This window comes from Salvelinus namaycush, chromosome 41, assembly GCF_016432855.1.
Source record: "Salvelinus namaycush isolate Seneca chromosome 41, SaNama_1.0, whole genome shotgun sequence".
In the NCBI taxonomy this organism is placed as follows: domain Eukaryota; kingdom Metazoa; phylum Chordata; class Actinopteri; order Salmoniformes; family Salmonidae; genus Salvelinus; species Salvelinus namaycush.
The window spans coordinates 9,868,079-9,886,244 of record NC_052347.1 but is presented as its reverse complement, the minus strand read 5'-3'; the positions used below and the strand labels follow the sequence as shown (position 1 = coordinate 9,886,244).

General features: G+C 42.0%; 2 protein-coding genes across 2 annotated transcripts; both read left to right on the top strand.

Moving 5' to 3' along the window:
• The first annotated feature begins 1,658 nt into the window (after nt 1-1,658).
• LOC120033991 lies at nt 1,659-10,512 on the top strand. Its single transcript, XM_038980391.1, has 8 exons — nt 1,659-1,842; nt 3,902-4,174; nt 4,270-4,599; nt 4,807-5,043; nt 5,628-5,739; nt 9,003-9,145; nt 9,699-9,965; nt 10,139-10,512. Exons 1-8 carry the CDS (start codon nt 1,791-1,793, stop codon nt 10,510-10,512), a joined length of 1,788 nt encoding a protein of 595 aa, XP_038836319.1. The 5' UTR covers nt 1,659-1,790.
• A 1,107-nt stretch (nt 10,513-11,619) lies between these two features.
• On the top strand, nt 11,620-17,246 carry LOC120034374 (hsp90 co-chaperone Cdc37-like). Its single transcript, XM_038980904.1, has 8 exons — nt 11,620-11,956; nt 12,215-12,496; nt 12,614-12,719; nt 12,802-12,917; nt 13,311-13,433; nt 13,516-13,698; nt 16,188-16,259; nt 16,443-17,246. Exons 1-8 carry the CDS (start codon nt 11,846-11,848, stop codon nt 16,581-16,583), a joined length of 1,134 nt encoding a protein of 377 aa, XP_038836832.1. The 5' UTR covers nt 11,620-11,845; the 3' UTR covers nt 16,584-17,246.
• Nucleotides 17,247-18,166: the final 920 nt, after the last annotated feature.

The window sequence follows — 18,166 nt, the reverse complement described above, 5'->3', positions numbered from 1 at the left end:
AACATTAACACGCTAGAACTGATGCGCATCAAGTAATAACAGCAACAAACCACAGTAAAACAACTTTAGTTGGTCTAGAGCGCATTAAACACATTTGCTAAGTTGTTTAAACTGTATTCTAATGTCCACTTTGCTTATCTAAAACCTTAGTAAGCGAAGTATTTTACGCATGCTCAGTGGAAAATTTAAATGGAAGTTATGGAACTCCCTCGCATGCTTTTGTTTAGGGAAAAAGACCACAATGGAACTGACATTAAATGTGGAAATGATATCCTACATTTGTATCTGTTGGCCATCATGTAGCCTATTAATGTCTATGTCTATGTAGGCTACTGTAGCCTAGCATTTGATACAATGACTAAATCACTGGAGTGTTGTTTGTGCCACTTGTGTAGCCTTCCTGGATCTGGCAACCGGTTTTAATAAATAGCCTATACCTTCAGTTTATGGTTGTTTTAACCTTGTGCAATTATTAATGGCCATGTTTAGTTAATGAAATTGGAAGTTATCAATTGTGATCATGGTCACAGTTCAATCGCAATTGCCGATCAGCTGTTATTAGAATGCATTAGATTGAAGTTAACAGTCCGTCAGATTAGGCTACAAGTAAAACTAAATAAAACACTGAATGACAAGCATAGGCCTATTCAGTTCATATCCATATTATTAATATTTGATTCCGTGATTAAAATTACGACCCCAATCTTACTAGCCTGTTCCAACAGGGCAACAGAAACACTTCTTACCTCAAAATCGCCTCGCTACTCATGTTGAATATATTAGTCTGTCAATTTGAACTAAGCAAGCTGCTAAATCGTTCATTTTACATATTGCCTACATCTTGACTAGGTTACTTTAGGCTATTTCAAATGAGATGTAGTTCAATCAGGGGCTATAGGCTACCTGCATCTAGTTAACCAAACCATGGCAGAGTTTCATTACAGTCATGAACCCAGATTTTAGTCAGTAGGCTTAGCCTGTGCCTATTGAAATGACAAGTCAATTTCGCAAATAGGCCATTTATAACTGTTTATATTCTTAACATCTGGCACATAATAAAGTCACAAATGCCAGAAAATTGCCCAACATTCATTTTTTAAGTGTGTGGTTTGAACCCTGAATGCTGATTGACTGAAAGCTGTGGTATATCAGACCATATACCACAGTTATGACAAAAAAATGACTTTTTACTGTTCTAATTATGTTGTTAACCAATTTATAATATCAATAAGGCACCTCTGCGGGTTTGTGGTATCCAGGCACTCTGCGCTGTAGCCTTTAGCCATGGTATATTGGCCATATATGGTACCACACCTCCCCAGGCCTTATTGCTTAATCATAGCAGTCAAACAAGTTAAATTAACATCCAATGCTAAAAAAAATATCTGGCGAGTTTAATGAGGGCTAATTATAATTTCTCTTGCACCATATTTAAATTGATTTTAGTCAAGTTAGCTCGCAATAATTATTGTTTTGATGGAAAACCGAATTTAGCTCCATACATCATTACAAGTTACGTTGATATTCATTCTTAATTCGTTCGATGACGTTATGGAAAAGGCTTTTATTGACTAAATGTGGCAACTCCTCTCAGGCATTGTGGGGAGGGTTTTTTAAATGTGATTTGGCTAGCAATTGTGCCTAACATGGCAACCCACGGATGGACAGATGGATGTGTTCTCGTGTGGGAAAGCGTTTGTGTGCGCTGCTGCTTTTAGTTTCGATTACCGGAGTTAGACGTTTTCAAGGTGACGGTCAACATTGGGATATATTTGCTGGATAAAATAAATATGGTGAAAGGACTTTATGGATTTCTGACACTCGGTGTGTTGGTGTTTACAGGTAGGGTCTACAGATCGATGTTACTACTTTTTTGTTAAACTACAGATGTTTGCTGTTCCCGTTACCGTATGAATTTCCTATTATGTTTAAACAACTCAATTACTATTTCATTGTATTTTCCAGGTATGATTAACTTTCTGGAAGTCATAGTAAACTTGTTTTTGACTATTTGAAGTCCAAGTCCAATCTCCCACGGAATCAATATGTCTCTGATCAAGAAAGAGCTCTATTGATGGGTGTGGTAGATTCATTTGGAAGAAAAGCAATTGTTTTTCTCTCTCGAATTCGGTCCCTTAGAACAGTTTCCCAAACTGTGGGGCGGTCCCCCTAGGGTGCAATGCAAGGTGCAGTTTCGAAATTGGGTAGTGTATCATCAGTTCCTCTTGTCATGTCAGTCATTGCATACCTTAGAGAGCTATTTATAACTTGTCAGAAATGTTCATATCAACTAGCCCAGGTTTACTCAACTACAATTTGAGAAGGTCCGGTCACACAAATTTCCTAGGCGGGAAAATTCTGGGTTGGTATAGTCTTTATCTGCGTAGTAACAAACCTCCACCTCGCAAGTCGCGACCCATATGACTTCAAATTGTTCACAATCCTCTTGTTGATAGAAAGAACATTTAGCATTTAAGGTAATTTCCCCAAAATGCTCCATATTTTGCTATGGGCGGGGAGAATTTATTTGCCGTTTTAAAGCAAATTTCCTGCAATTATACAAATTTAGCCATGTCTTAAATGTGTTCATATGATACCTGAGTGAGTCATCAAATTCAATGGGGGCCTCCTGGGGGTCGAGGCACACATTATGGCCATGATAACTACAAGATTTAGATCGCTGGTTAGCCTAACATACCTACCTAGCTAACATGGGCTAGTTGATCAACTGTACATTACTGACATGTTAGAAAAATCTCTCATGTCTGTCATTGAATGACATAAGAGGAAAACTTCCCATATACTACCACATTTCAAAATGGCACCTTGTGCATTCTACTGTTATAACTCTCGACCTGTCACGTACGTTGTAATAATGGTCGGACCAAGGTGCAGCGTGCGTAGAGTTCCACATGTTTAATAAATGAAACTCACCAAAACAATACAGAACAAAACAAAGAAACAAACAACGAACCGTGACTAACGAGATGCTACGTGCACTAACTCCAAACAATATCCCATAACACACAGATGGAAAAATGCTACTTAAGTATGATCCCCAATTAGAGACAACCATAGCCAGCTGCCTCTAATTGGGAATCATACCATAACACCAACATAGAAAAACAAACTAGAACCCCACATAGAAAATATAAACTAGACTAAATCCCTAGTCACACCCTGACCTACTCTACTATAGAAAATAAAGTCTCCCTATCGTCAGGATGTGACACAACCACATTAATAAATTGAAAGCCTGAGTTTTTAAAATTATTTTTTAAAGTCGGGACACATGTCAGCAAACGTTTTTTTATTTATTATTTTGCCCCATAGATTTTGTTGTAATGTTTGAGTCACTTAAATACACATTAGACATGGAAAAATGTATAGAATAAAAATGCTAAATTTTCTCTGGACCTCATAACAAAATGTGTAGAATTGCAGAAAATAAGCTTTAAACCTGCATGATTTTCTCTTCGCCAACAAGAGGGGTGTGAACAGTTTTTGTCATGAAAAGTGCTTTTGCCCATAGAAATAGACGCGGCTCGTGCACAGCGTGGCGCGGGTTGTTCCCCAATGCTGGAAGGGGGGTCTGAGTGCAAACGTTTGGGAATCCCTGCCTTAGAGCACTATCAATATTAAAACAAGTTTCATTCATTTACTCCCTTGTTCCTGACTTGACTGAGTGACATTGTTTTTTTTAACAACTAGCAGAAGCAATAGGCAACTTTCTCTCACCCTCTGATAGTGAAATGTATGGCCACAGTCAAACCAGTTGTCTTGGTCAGCAGGGAGATTGTAATACAAACCAGCAAAAATAGTAGCAAATATTTATTGACAGACATTGTATTGTTATGTCAGTGTTATTTTATGGTTGCATGTCATGTGCTCTGACCGGTAGGTGGTCCTACACATGCCTCCTTTCCTCTTGAGCTCAACCCTCCCAGAGTGGTGGTGAGATATGGAGACTCAGTCTCAGTCAACTGCAGCACATCATCCACAGACCATGAGGGGATGGGCTGGGAGGCCACATTCGGAGGTACAGGTTTTGAAGAGGTCAACTTTGTCATCTGGACTGTGGAGGTCCTTACTGATTGGACAATAGAACCTAAATGCCACATCACTCTCATTGATGGCGAACAACCCTCAAAAGTACTTCCAGTCATTCTCTACAGTGAGTATTTTCCTCCTTGTGAATCAGAAAGGTATGTTTCTATTTAACTGTATATCAGCATTGAGGGTTTTTTACATTGTTGACCTCCTCCACAGAGACTCCAGACAGCGTCTTCATCTCTGTTCTGAGACACTCTGGTCCCATGGTGGAGGGGACAGAGTACCAGCTGCAGTGTGACATCCAGAACATCGCTCCTCTACAGAACCTGGTTGTGAAGTGGTACAAAGGGAATGAACTCTTAGATAATGTAACTTACAGTAACGTCAGTAAGACACCAGTGGATGTGTCAGCTACTCTGATGATCAGCCCCAGTAGAGATGATGATGGAGCTCAGTATAGATGTAGAGCAGAACTGGACCTGGGACCAGAGGGACCACAACCTCCTCTCATAATGACATCAGAACCTCTTAATATCACCGTATTCTGTGAGTTCCCTACAGTCTTATTTTCAATCATTCCGTTCATGTTTACAGCTGATCATTTAGTTTGATCTGATACCCTACTATGATATTTAACAGAATCTTCCAATAATCTATTATCATCTCATGATTTCACCCTCCCCAAACACTGAATCTTGTGGGAACAGTCCATGTTGATTGGTTATGTTTGTCTTATTTCTCCTCATTCTTCAGACCCCCCAACCTTTTCCAGACCTGAAGCTGAGACCCTGGACATCAGAGTTGGGGAAGAAATCACCTTAAACTGCACGGCTACTGGAAGGCCCACTCCTCTGTACAGCTGGCAGTCTTCACATGTCCAAGAAGCTCTTTTCACCACCCCGTCCGAGGTCCCAGGAAACTACACCTGCACTGCCTCCAATCAGATAGGCAAGATCAGCAAGACATTCACTGTGAATCCCAAACCTAAAGGTAGGATCATGTTTCTAATTAGTACCTAGTCTTATCTTTTTCATAAATGCTTCTATTCTCACCTGCTACCCGTCCCTCTTCCCCTCTCGTTCCCCCTTCACTCACTTACTAGGTGCGTTCATGTTACCCTTTACCAGAATGAGACTGTGTCCATTGGTAAGGGTACATCATCAGGTGACCACAAGTACTTTGTTACTTTGCAATTATTACATTGTAACTACACTGTACATATGAAACACAAGTACTTTGTTACTTTGCAATTATTACATTGTAACTACACTGTACATATGAAACTAGCTACCATGGAAATATGTTTTTCAGGACACTTCATGTGAAGTGGGACCCAATTTTCCTGTACCATGAATATGTGTTACTTTCTTAATATTTCCCAAATAGACTGCTCTGAGAAATATCTCCTTTGACAGTATATTTAAATGTATAATATGGCTCCTGTTTCTCCAGGCAGTCGTGGAACCACTGCAGGGATAGTAGTGGTCGTGCTGGCTTTCTTTGCTCTAGTGTCTGTCTGTGGTGCATCACAAACAAATAAATAAACCCTCATTAACCACACCCTCTTCCCACAGGGGGCAGAACAACGTTCTGGGCTATCATAGGATCGGGCCTGGGCCTGGCCTTTGTGGTCGTGATTGTCTATGTCGTTGTCAAATACAGAGCAGGTCCCAACTCCATCATCTGACCAGGCCAGAGGAAGAGCAATTCTATCACCAGTGTGACCAGCAGGACTTCCTCAACAGACACTGTATGAATAAGAATGGTTGTTTATTGAATTGTTATGATGGATGGCTTCAATCCTGCATGGCTTATAAATCCAAAGAGTGCTTTCTATTATCCTTTTCCAACCAATAGCTTTGTGCCATTTGGATGTGGTGTTGAGAACAAGGCGCGGCGTGATTTGAATACATTCTTCTTTTATTGACGAAGAACACTAAACAAACTAACAAAACAAACGTGAAGCTAATCAAATGAGTGCATACATGCAACTACCCACAGACAACTACCCACAAAACCTAAATGGAAAATGGCAACCTAAATAGGATCCCCAATCAGAGACAACGATTAACAGCTGCCTCTGATTGGGAACCAATTCAGGCCACCATAGACCTACATTACCTAGACATACAAAATCCCCATAGATAAACAAAAACCCTAGACAAGACAAAAACACACATACCCACCCTCGTCACACCCTGACCTGACCAAAATAATACATAAAACATAGAAAACTAAGGTCAGGGTGTGACAGGTGCGTTGTTTTGAATGTGTCTTGGGCTGTGTCCCTGTGAGCATGTTGCGCCACACTACAAATCATCCATTCACATGCATGTGTGTCCTGTTTTATTATTTGTTTTATCATCAAGCATGCCTGAATGTAGTCTCTCTACTCACAGCCACTGTGTCTCTGTCACGCAGGTAAATCGGCTGTGGAAACAGGCTAGCCTGATCGCTGTAGTCCGATGACAGCACCAAGTGACCTTATGTGACTGTACAGTGAGAAATGAGCCATGCAATGCATCACTTCCTGTCTAATGCTTTTTTTCTTGTTGCTCTAAAATGGTGATACCAGAGCCTTTTAACCGATTTAAGTTTGCTATACCAAGAGCCACAGGCAGCTTCTCTTCACTGTTGCTTATTTTGTTCTCTGCCCACATTCTTCCACTTTATCTCTCTCGTTTACCGTCACAGCACCCTTGATTCTCAGTATTGTCAGTATGTTTGATGATAGCTTTAATCGTTTGTCTTTCACTTTCTCAACCTATATCTGCGGACCATAGGGAAGCGAACATGCATACCGACATGAATCCCATGGACACAGTCTCAGGGCTGTGAGGAGAGAAAGGCCACTAATGTGTTTTATCTATCTCAGGTATTTTAATAGGCTACACAGTCATATCTCACCATAGGTGGCTCACATGGTCCTTTAACACGTTGCTATACTGTGTGTTAGTAGAAACAATTCTCGGTTTTGACGAGTGGAGTGGCACAGTCCTTCAATCGTTGTCTTTTTAGGTTGAATCACAATTAGAGATTTGTGTTTATTTTTTATTACAATTTTAAAACAAATTCATGCTAGATATTTCAAGGTATGGTTACAGTGTTAAGTGCAAAGTATGTTCAGTTCACGTTGCACAGGGCTGGAATAGCATTGGTACAGTTGGACATGGTGCTTGTAAGGTGCACAGGACACTGTTTGAGCTGCACTATGTTAACTAGCTTTTTGCATGTGATGTTTGTGTATTGTGTCGCTAACTAATTATGTGTATATTGTCCATTTTATTTCAGCACTGAATGTTATATGCTCTCTTTCACAGTCACTAACACTCATTCTCTGCTTTATTTAGACATTTTTGTCAGCTTGCTTATGTTTATATGACCTGTGATGTGTGTGTTTCCATCTGACTGCTCTTCCGTTCAGATATTTAGTTCTCTCTTCGGAATGTCAATACTGTCAGGCTCAGCATTGTGTCAGAGATTCAGTTTCAGGCGTTGCTCTACTGCAACATATTTAGGTGAGAATCATGCCGTCTTTAATTTCCATTTCAATAGTGCTGCAACATTGGTTGAATGTTTCGCATCGACAATGCAGGTGATGTTTACCATGCATACACGGCATTCACTTTCCAACATCAACCAGCTATGCTCATTGAGTTAAAGTTTTGAAATGACCAGTCTTTCACTGTGACATGTTCCTCTACTGTCTTTTGTATGCCATTTCTCTCATACATCACTGTAACACTGACACATTCATACTAATCACTACAAACTAAGATCCATGTAAAGCGAAGCATGAAAGTCCATCTGTTATCCTGCCTACGGTGGCTCAAATAAATACTTCCTTTTTCAGAATTGAGTGTGTGTCCTTTTTGTGTCTTTCGGGTTCTGCTTCATCCTGGTGAAGGGGACTTCTGCCTTGCCAAGAAACACTTTGTGTGTGCAGCCTGACTGTTGCTATAACAACCTGGCTGCAGTGTAGACTTATAAGGGCAATTTGCCAGCACATTTAGTCCTTGAGCAAAAACATGTTATATTATACACACATGATCATTTTCAGAAACAAGTGTACAGTAGTGTACTTCCACAACAAACAAAGGCACAGCGTAGAAACACAAAACAGAGTAGACATACTGTAGACACTGAGGATTGGCAGCTGAGCCTTCTATAAATACACCCAATAAGCATCCAATTACTGAGCAATGTTTCTGGCAGCCTGGTCACGGCCGGTGCTGTTGTGCAGTGGTGGTACATTCTGATCACAGTGTGAGGCCTACACACTACATGCCGGACAACTCAAGTCCAACAATCCAACCTGCTTGAGTCTTGACAAAGCATGGGGTGTCCAAGCAGTGTGCGCATGGGAATCAAACATGCCTGCAGAAAAGAGAGTAGAACTGCAATGTGAGTTTTCTCAAACCACCTATGTATATGAATCCACAGTCACACGGGAATTGTTTAGTTTGAGGCAAATTAACATAGGTCATTGAAGTTTCATTTCAGATTAAAGAACTGAAAATTGTAACCGTAGCACCATTCTGAAGTCAGAACTCTATATGGGTATTTTCTAAAAACAGAAAAGGGATGTCATCTGAATAGCTTGGGGTTGTGCTGCTGTAACAATACATGACAGCGAACAGAACTACAAAAGATCTAGGCTGAGATTCTAGGAGTAGGAATACATTTTGGGCTGAAATATATCATGGGTCTGATATATTAACTCTCATTGAACATGAAAATACAGATTCTAACTAAACCACAAATAAATGATTAAAGGAAGAATTTCCCCTGTGAGATGTAGGCCTAATGAGTTACCATTGAGGTCTGGCCTTGATGCCCGTCAAACTTCCTTAGCCCCCTCTTCTCCCCCTCGGGGCCCTGCAGTCAGACACAGACTACGGTATGAGAGCCCTCGTTTGGTGAGGGAGGGCTTTTGTTAGTAATCACAGTTCACTTTGGAGTTGCCAAGCAGGACCAAGTCGGAATTCCACTCGCCTTTCAACTCCGACCATAGTGGACCTCATCAAAGTCTGCAAAAAGATGGAAAACTACTTTCTAAAATGGATCCTAACCTTTTGCATGTTCTGCACCGGTAAGATGTTGCAAGAGACAACATTATATTATTCATAAGATTTGCTTATTCTCTGTGGAGTCGAGGGTTATGGGACATCTGCAGTAGAGGCCCCCTTTGTATCGACGAGTTTGTAGTTTGAAGACGTTTTTGGCAATAGAATTGGTCATAAATGGTTTTAAAGCTCTTTGGCGAAATACTCTTATATAATATTGCATATATGAGTGTGTGAATTATTTACCTGTGCTTTGTCCACTGAAATTAAACTTGCAACCCAGAGATGATGGCAAAGTGGAACCTGCATCCCACCCAGTCTTATATCCACAGTGATACAAACCGATCATAAACACCTGCTAAAGTCACACAATCAAATCACTGCAAGCAACATTTTCTTTGTATCTGTAAATGTGATTTTATTTAACAAATATGAATGTTGCGGATATCCCGGCAATAATAGACCTTTCTAATTAGATTACGTGATGATCATGATGATAATGAAAAAGATTGTGAAAATGATGCAGATGAAGACAATGTAACGATGATGATGGTGAGGATGATATTGTCCATGTCTCAGTGTCAGGTGAAGGATGCTCTCTGGAGCTGAAACCCTCCAGGGTGGTGGTGGGGTTTGGGGAGCCTGTGTCTGTCAGCTGTGAGGCCTCTCGCCCGGTGCGTGTCCTAGGCTGGGAGTCAGCCATCGGGGCAGCACACACCCAACAGGACCGTGCTGTCCAATGGAAGGTGGACAGTCTGATCGACTGGATCGAGGAGCCTATCTGCTACGGAGTCTTCTTCACTGCACCCAGACAGTGTGAGGAGAAGCTCAACCTCATCCTTTACAGTGAGTCAACCTGGCCTACATAAAGCTGGCTTTTTATCTTAGCTCAATTAAAGGCAGAGCATGGCCGTAGTACATGCATCAGGCCATACTTCATAATAATGAATTCTATTTGTGACGACTACTACTAAATGTACGTGTTGTGCTTAACACACTAACCAGCTGATCTTTCACAGAGACTCCAGACAGTGTCACTATCAGCTCAGCGAACCACACTGGTCCCATGTTGGAGGGGAAAGAGTACCAGCTGCTCTGTGATGTCCAGAACATCGCCCCCGTTCAATACCTCACTCTGAGGTGGTACAGAGGGCAGACTGAAGTTTACAACCACTCTTTCTCTGATCTGACCCCTGCCTCCCCTGTCCAAGTATCCTCCATCCTCCTGATCACCCCAACCAAAGCTGATAACGGAGCCCAGTACAAGTGTGTGGCTCAGCTGGACTTGGGACAAGAGGGACCACAACCGCCTCCTTCAGTGACATCAGAGCCTCTCAACGTCTCTGTGCACTGTGAGTCTATTCACTCAACCCAACCATTAATAGTTTCATGAGAAACAATGAAATCCAATTGTGTTTGTGTATTCGTTTATATGCAATATCCATCCCTTTCCCTTGTACTTATTTTCTCAGACCCCCCATCCTTCCTCAGTCCTGAGGCTGAGACCCTGGACATCGGTGTGGGGGATGAAATCACATTAAACTGCACGGCTACAGGAAGCCCCAGTCCTGTGTACAGCTGGCAGTCTTCAGATCCCAAAGAGAAGATGGAGGACCAACCTGTTTTTACCTCTTCCTCCTTGCTTCCAGGGACCTACACCTGCATTTCCTCTAATAAGATTGGCAAGAAGAGTAAGCAGTTCATCATCAAGACTAAGTCTTAAGGTAGGAGGACACAGTGAAGGGGGCATTGTTAAATGCAAACATTTAGAGGATAGAACTAGCACTCTCTACAATCATACTTGTTATAGAAGCCATTGATCTTATTTGGTATGTAATGTGAGGAGTCTCTTGAAGGTAAAAAGGGCCACGTTGGAGGTATGTGACTTTTCCCACAGTGGAGTGTTGGCTTTACAAAACAAAAGTCCAAGTTTGGGGGATTAGCAGAGGGAAGATATTGTCTGTCTCTAATATCAATTGCACGGTTTTGTTACAGGTGTGAGAGCGTCATCATTGTCAGCCAGAGCATCACACAGAAAAAAAGGAATCGCCTTACATTTTCAAAGACTTTGGTCATGTAATAGTTTATAGTAGCATATTATTGTGTTATAATTGATTCTTGTTGTTATTGCAACATAACGTATACTTTGATGTGTTTAAATATATATGTAGGGTATACAGTTCACTTTCAGTGTGGAGAACCCTAGAACGCGAGGTAGTGTGAATAATTATATCCCTTAATAAGCTATCCATTAACTTTATTTTGGAAATCTACGTTGTTGTTTATGTTCTTTCTCTCTTTTTTATGTGTCATAAAAACACTAATAAAATGACAAATGTATATTTATATGGCCAGTTGGTTTTATTATTATCAATGATGGTAGGCTATTATTATTAAATCTACTAAATAATATATCTATTTTTTTTAATTATAAAAATCTTATGCCCCACCCACATGCCTTTGCCTTGACGTTCTTCAATGACGAATTTACGTAGAGACGTGGAAAACGTCTAAACGGAAACTTCCAGGGTTTCTTCCTTAGCTAGTTAAAGCTATATTGTGCACTATTGTTGTTAAGCAATAGAAATATATTAGCTACCGATATAATTTCTAACAAAGTTTTAAGTTAGCTAGTTACGTTGTATCATTAGACTCAAATCTATTATTTTCACTTTTAACGTGATCTTGCTACAAGCACATTTTAGCCTTCTAGCTAGGTAGCTAGAATGACAAGTAGGATAGACTACAGCGTGTGGGACCACATTGAGGTTTCAGATGATGAAGATGACACCCATCCAAACATCGATACACCCAGCCTTTTCAAATGGAGACACGAGGTAACGTTATGTCGATTAGAGTGATGCATTTGATAGCTACTTGGTCTCTGTAAGTTAGCTAATCATCACATTATTAGCTAGCTTTCTAGATGTGCAGATGCTGTAGCTAGCAAATAGCTAGCTACGTTATGTAAACAGCCTGCTTTTGCAGATAAACGCAATGGAAAGATAAACATAACATTTGGCGTTATGTGTTGTATATCTAGTTATCCGTGATGAGATCCCTTTGTCCTGACCCCTCTCCCCAACATCACCTAGGCGCGTGTGGAACGAATGGACCAGTTCATAAAGGCTGGTGAGGACCTGGAGAAGGGGCTAGCTGAATCTAAGCGCAAGTTGACTGAAGCACAGAAGAAGACAAAGAATCTGTCCAGTTCAGTCACGGATGATGCCAAAGCCGAGCTGAGCAAGGCACAGGCCGAGGAGAAGAGGCTGAAGAAGGAGGAGCGAGACTGGGAGAAGAAACTGGAGGACCATCGGCGGGAAGAGAAGAAGATGCCATGGAGCGTAGACACACTCTGCAAGGAGGGCTTCAGCAAGGTGGGTTTAGTGTGTGGAACCACTGGTGCGCCCTGGCTGCAGGTTATGGTTATTTGCTGATGCCACTTGTCTTGCCCCACTCCGATCTCTCTCTCTCTCCCCCTCCCTCCCTCCCAGAGTGTTATGAACGTTAAGCCAGATGTGAAGGAGGAGACCGAGGAGCAGAAAGAGCAGAAACACAAGACCTTTGTGGAGAAGTATGAGAAAGAGATCAAACACTTTGGTGAGAGTCATTATCCAATTCTTTGTTGTCCCCATTCTTTGTGGGTAGTTGTCATGGCCATGGTATCTGTCTCTGTTGTCAGGTATGATGAAACGCTGGGATGACAGCCAGAAGTACCTATCAGACAACCCTCACCTTGTGTGTGAGGAGACGGCCAACTACCTAGTCATCATGTGCATTGACCTGGAGGTGGAGGAGGTGAGAGCAGAACCGTAATACGACAAACCTCACCTCTAATAACCCATCAGGGATTTCATCCACTATACATTACCCCAGAGGACACTCATCAGGGTCATGTTCAGTAGGGCACAGGGTAGCAAAACGTTTTGAAACAGAAAACGATAGTGTTTCTTGTTGAACAAGTCCAGGAAGTCCCTCCCTGTTTCAGTCCATTTTCTTACGTTTGGTGCATAATGAACACAATCCTGGTGTAGAGAAGGTTATGAAGTAGGTTAGTAAGTGATCGTCAGATCCTCTTTATTTGCCCAAACATGCCTCAGTACGAAGTACACATGCAGTTTCCTTTTCTTGATACAGATGAGCATAGACAAGGGTTAATGTCAGTGTCCTGTTGATGTTTTCCTCCTGTAGAAGAAAGCGCTGATGGAGCAGGTGGCCCACCAGACCATAGTGATGCAGTTCGTCCTGGAGCTGGCTAAGAGCCTAAAGGTGGATCCCCGCGGTTGCTTCCGTCAGTTCTTCGCCAAGATAAAGGTTTGTTTGTGTGTAGAGGTAATACATTTCCCACTTGCACTCAATAGCAAAGCATATAGACAGTTACATTTCCCTCTCTCAGACTGCAGATCAGCAGTATCAGGATGCCTTCAATGATGAGCTGGAGTCCTTTAAGGAGAGGGTGCGCGGCAGGGCCAAGATTCGCATCGAGAGGGCCATGAAGGAGTACGAAGAGGAGGAGAGACAGAAACGCCTGGGGCCCGGAGGACTGGATCCTGCTGAGGTGTATGAGTCCCTACCTGAGGTATGGAACATCTACTGCTGCACCTCCTTCATTTAGCACCGTCCTTCCATCATAATCATCATCCCTATCTCTTTTTGGTTTTGCAAGTTAACGAAGCCAAAGATTGGAAAGCTGCCGCGGTCATCCCCCTCTTCAAAGGGGGAGACACTCTAGACCCAAACTGCTACAGACCTATATCTATCCTACCCTGCCTTTTCTATGGTCTTCGAAAGCCAAGTTAACAAACAGATCACCGACCATTTCGAATCCCACCTTACCTTCTCCGCTGTGCAATCTGGTTTCCGAGCTGGTCATGGGTGCACCTCAGCCACGCTCAGATCCTAAACGATATCATAACCGCCATCGATAAGAGACAATACTGTGCAGCTGTACTCATCGACCTGGCAAAGGCTTTCAACTCAGTCAATCACCACATTCTTATCGGCAGACTCAACAGCCTTGGTTTCTCAAATGACTGCCTTGCCTGGTTCACCAACTACTTCTCAGATAGAGTTCAGTGTGTCAAATCGGAGGGCCTGTTGTCCGGACCTCTGGCAGTCTCTATGGGGGTGCCACAGGGTTCAATCCTCGGGCCGACTCTTTTCTCTGTACACATCAACGATTTCGCTCTTGCTGCTGGTGATTCTCTGATCCATCTCTATGCAGACGACACCATTCTGTATACTTCTGGCCCTTCTTTGGACACTGTGTTAACTAACCCTCAGACGAGCTTCAATGCCATACAACTCTCCTTCCGTGGCCTCCAACTGCTCTTAAATGCAAGTAAAACTAAATGCATGCTCTTCAACCGATCGCTGCCCACACCTGCCCGCCCGTCCAGCATCACTACATAGAATATGTGGACAACTACAAATACCTAGGTGTCTGGTAAGACTGTAAACTGACTCACATTAAGCATCTCCAGTTAAAAATTAAATCTAGAATCGGCTTCCTATTTCGCAACAAAGCATCCTTCACTCATGCTGCCAGACACCCTGGTAAAACAAAACTGACTATCCTTCCGATCCTTGACTTCGGCGATGTCATTTACAAAATAGCCTCCAACACTCTACTCAGCAAACTGGATGCAGTCTATCACACTGCCATCCGTTTTGTCACCAAAGCCCCATATACTACCGACCACTGCGACCTCTATGCTCTCGTTGGCTGGCCCTTCATATTGCCCTTCATATTCGTTGCCAAACCCACTGGCTCCAGGTCATCTATAAGTCTTTGGTAGGTATAGCCTGCCTTATCTCAGCTCACTTGTCACCATAGCAGCACCCACCCGTAGCACACGCTCCAGCAGGTATATTTCACTGGTCACCCCCAAAGCCAATTCCTCCTTTGGCCGCCTTTCCTTCCAGTTCTCTGCTGCCAATGACTGGAACGAACTGCAAAAATCACGGAAGCTGGAGACTCATATCTCCTCACTAACTTTAAGCACCAGCTGTCAGAGCAGCTCACAGATCACTGCACCTGCACATAGCCCATCTGTAAATATCCCATCCAACTACCTCATCCCCATACTGTTATTTATTTTGCTCCTTTGCACCCCAGTATCTCTACTTGCACACTCATCTTCTGCACATCTATCATTCCAGTGTTTAATTGCTATATTGTAATTATTTTGCCACTATGGCCTATTTATTGCCTTACCTCCCTTATCCTACCTCATTTGCACACACTGTATAGACTTTTTCTATTATATTATTGACTGTATGTTTGTTTATTTGATAGGTGAGAATTATCTGTTAATTGAATGATTAGGATATTCCGCCCTGAAACATATAATTGTATGGAAGTGATTAGAATGTATAAAATCATAATCAGTAAATGTGTAGTCCTAGTCAGAATTAGGGTAAAGACAATATGTCTTTATGGTATTTTAAACACAGACTGTCTGAGCTCGGTGCCGACCTGACTAGAGATTTGGGAGAGAACAGGGACTACGTGTCAAGGACAAGGTCACTAATCTCTGTCGGCTGGGTAGTGAGACAGTGTGTGCGTAGCAGGACATTGTGTGCGTCTGTTTGTGTGTATGTGTGTGCGTCTGTTTGTGTGTATGTGTGTGCGTATGTTTGTGTGTATGTGTGTGTGTGTATGGTTTTGTGAATGTGTGGGCGTGAGAAGTCAGTATAAAATGAATTGTTTTGTATTCTTGACTTTAGAACGTTCCGTGAATAAACCTTTTTGACAATTTCAGCTGGGCCTCCATCTGTTTCATTCGACCAGGATCGTACAAATTCTGGTTTGCAGACTGAGTAATATAATAAAATTGGGTTATGAACCTTGAGAACAAAATTCTCTTAACAATTGGTCCTTCGAGCCGGATCTCAATATCTGCCTCTGTCGTCCCAAGGAACTGGGACATTATTCCATGTGTAACTCTGTGTTGTTGTTTGTGTTGCACTGCTTTGCTTTATCTTGGCCAGGTCGCAGTTGTAAATGAGAACTTGTTCTCAACTAGCCTACCTGGTTAAATAATTTTTATTTTGTCCTTTTTGTAGGAGATGCAGAAATGTTTTGACGAGAAGGACATTGCAATGTTGCAGACTGTCATCACTAAGCTGGATCCAACGGTAGGTTATAAAACCAAATCCATTCCTGTGTTTCTTTTGTTATATTGTCTTCCACGTGCTCAGGGCAAGCATATGACAACATACATTGTACTACAAATGTAAAGGCACACTTAATAGTGACATAAAACTTCCTGAAGTTGTTAAAAAACAGGTGCTCTGAATGTCATTGTTCCCACCCGTCAGGAGGCTAAGGTCCACATGAAGAGATGCATTGACTCTGGCCTCTGGGTCCCTAACTCACGGGCAGACGAGGGAGATGACAAGGAGGAAGACGCTACTTATGAAGAGCTGAATAAGGAGATGGGTGAACAGAAGATAGAATGATTGACATGAATTGACTTTACGATGATGATATTTTCATCTATGTAGTCATCACTTCTATTGCTACTCCCAGTGTTTTTTCATGAATTTCTCCTTAACGCTTTGGAACTATGTAACCTCTCTGTGGTGATGTCCACTCTTTGTGGACAACAGTATCACACCAATATCACTTGCTGAATGCTTTTCTTTTTTTAAACATAATTCTTGCTTGGGCCTTATGAGTAAAGCTGTATTCTTAAACGTGTGTGTGCCTGTACATAGTCTCTTTGGGTGTGTGTGTGTGCCAGCCAGCCAATCTGTTGTTTACCTTGTATTTATGTGCTTTCAGTTGCTGGGGAACATTGTTTTCTCTTTTTCTTTCAATAGTCTCACTACTGGTTCTACATGTATAGGGATAGGCATGGCAGGATTTTAGTTCTTGATGTGATAGAATTATACATAGTGATGTAACGTGGGATAGCCTAGTAACTGAGGTTGAAATTGGATCATATCAACATGTGACATTTTGAATCCAGTGTACTTGCCCCTTAGGACCTTTTTGCTCATTGTTTTCTCTCCTTAATTTGACCAGCAGGTGTCACCTCCCATCAACTTTTAAGTTGATGGGAGAATCACTTTTATGAGTATTATTTGCTATTAAAAATAACACTGATGTGGTTTACATGAGTCAGGATAGGGTGTTATTGAATTGAGATTTATTAGAAACATTGTAAGATCGTTTCACCTGTCTTCCATCGGATTATAATGCTTAGTGCAACAAACTAATATGGTCCAACCACACCAAGACAGTCGTGAAGAGGGCACGACAACACCTTTTTATCCTCAGGAGACTGAAACGGTTTGGAATGGGTCCCCAGATCCTCAAAAGGTTCTACAGCTGCACCATCGAGAGCATCCTGACTGGTTGCATCACGGTCTCATATGGCAACTGCTCGGTATCTGACCATAAGACGCTACAGAGGGTGGTGCGTACGGCTCAATACATCACTGGGGCCAAGCTTCCTGCCGTCCAGGACCTATATACCAGGCGGTGTCAGAGGAAGGCCCAAGAAATTGTCAAAGACTCCTGTCACCGACGTCATAGACGCTACTGGAGCGCCAAGTCTAGGTCCAAAAGGCTCCTGATCAGCTTCTATCCCCAAGCTATAAGACTTCTGAACAATTAATCAAATGGCCACCCGGACTATTTACTTTGACCCCCGCTTTTGTTTTGACACTGATGCTACTCGCTGTTTATCATCTTTGCATAGTCACTTTCCCCTACCTACATGTACAAATTACCTCGACTAACCTGTACCCCCCGCACATTTACTCGGTACCGGTGCCTCCTGTATATAGCCTCTTATTGTTATGTAATTCTACTGTGTTCCTTTTTTATTTTTACTATTTTATTTAGTAAATATTTTCTTAACTCTATTTCTTGAACTGCACTGTTGGTTAAGGGCTTGTAAGTAAGCATTTCACGATAAGGTCTACAGCTACCCTACCGTTCAAAAGTTTGGGGTCATTTAGAAATGGCCTTGTTTTTGAAAGAAAATCAATTTTTTTTGTCCATTAATTACACCAGATTTGCCAGTTCTTGCTGT

Bases quoted from the DNA above. Each gene is read 5' to 3' on its own strand.
- LOC120033991 (XM_038980391.1), top strand. From the start codon at position 1,791: ATGGTGAAAGGACTTTATGGATTTCTGACACTCGGTGTGTTGGTGTTT. The intron at 5,044-5,627 runs GTAGGATCATGT...CTCTTCCCACAG, and splicing joins TGTGAATCCCAAACCTAAAG to GGGGCAGAACAACGTTCTGG. The intron at 9,966-10,138 runs GTGAGTCAACCT...GATCTTTCACAG, and splicing joins GCTCAACCTCATCCTTTACA to AGACTCCAGACAGTGTCACT.
- LOC120034374 (XM_038980904.1), top strand. From the start codon at position 11,846: ATGACAAGTAGGATAGACTACAGCGTGTGGGACCACATTGAGGTTTCA. The intron at 11,957-12,214 runs GTAACGTTATGT...AACATCACCTAG, and splicing joins TTTTCAAATGGAGACACGAG to GCGCGTGTGGAACGAATGGA. The intron at 12,720-12,801 runs GTGAGAGTCATT...CTCTGTTGTCAG, and splicing joins GAAAGAGATCAAACACTTTG to GTATGATGAAACGCTGGGAT.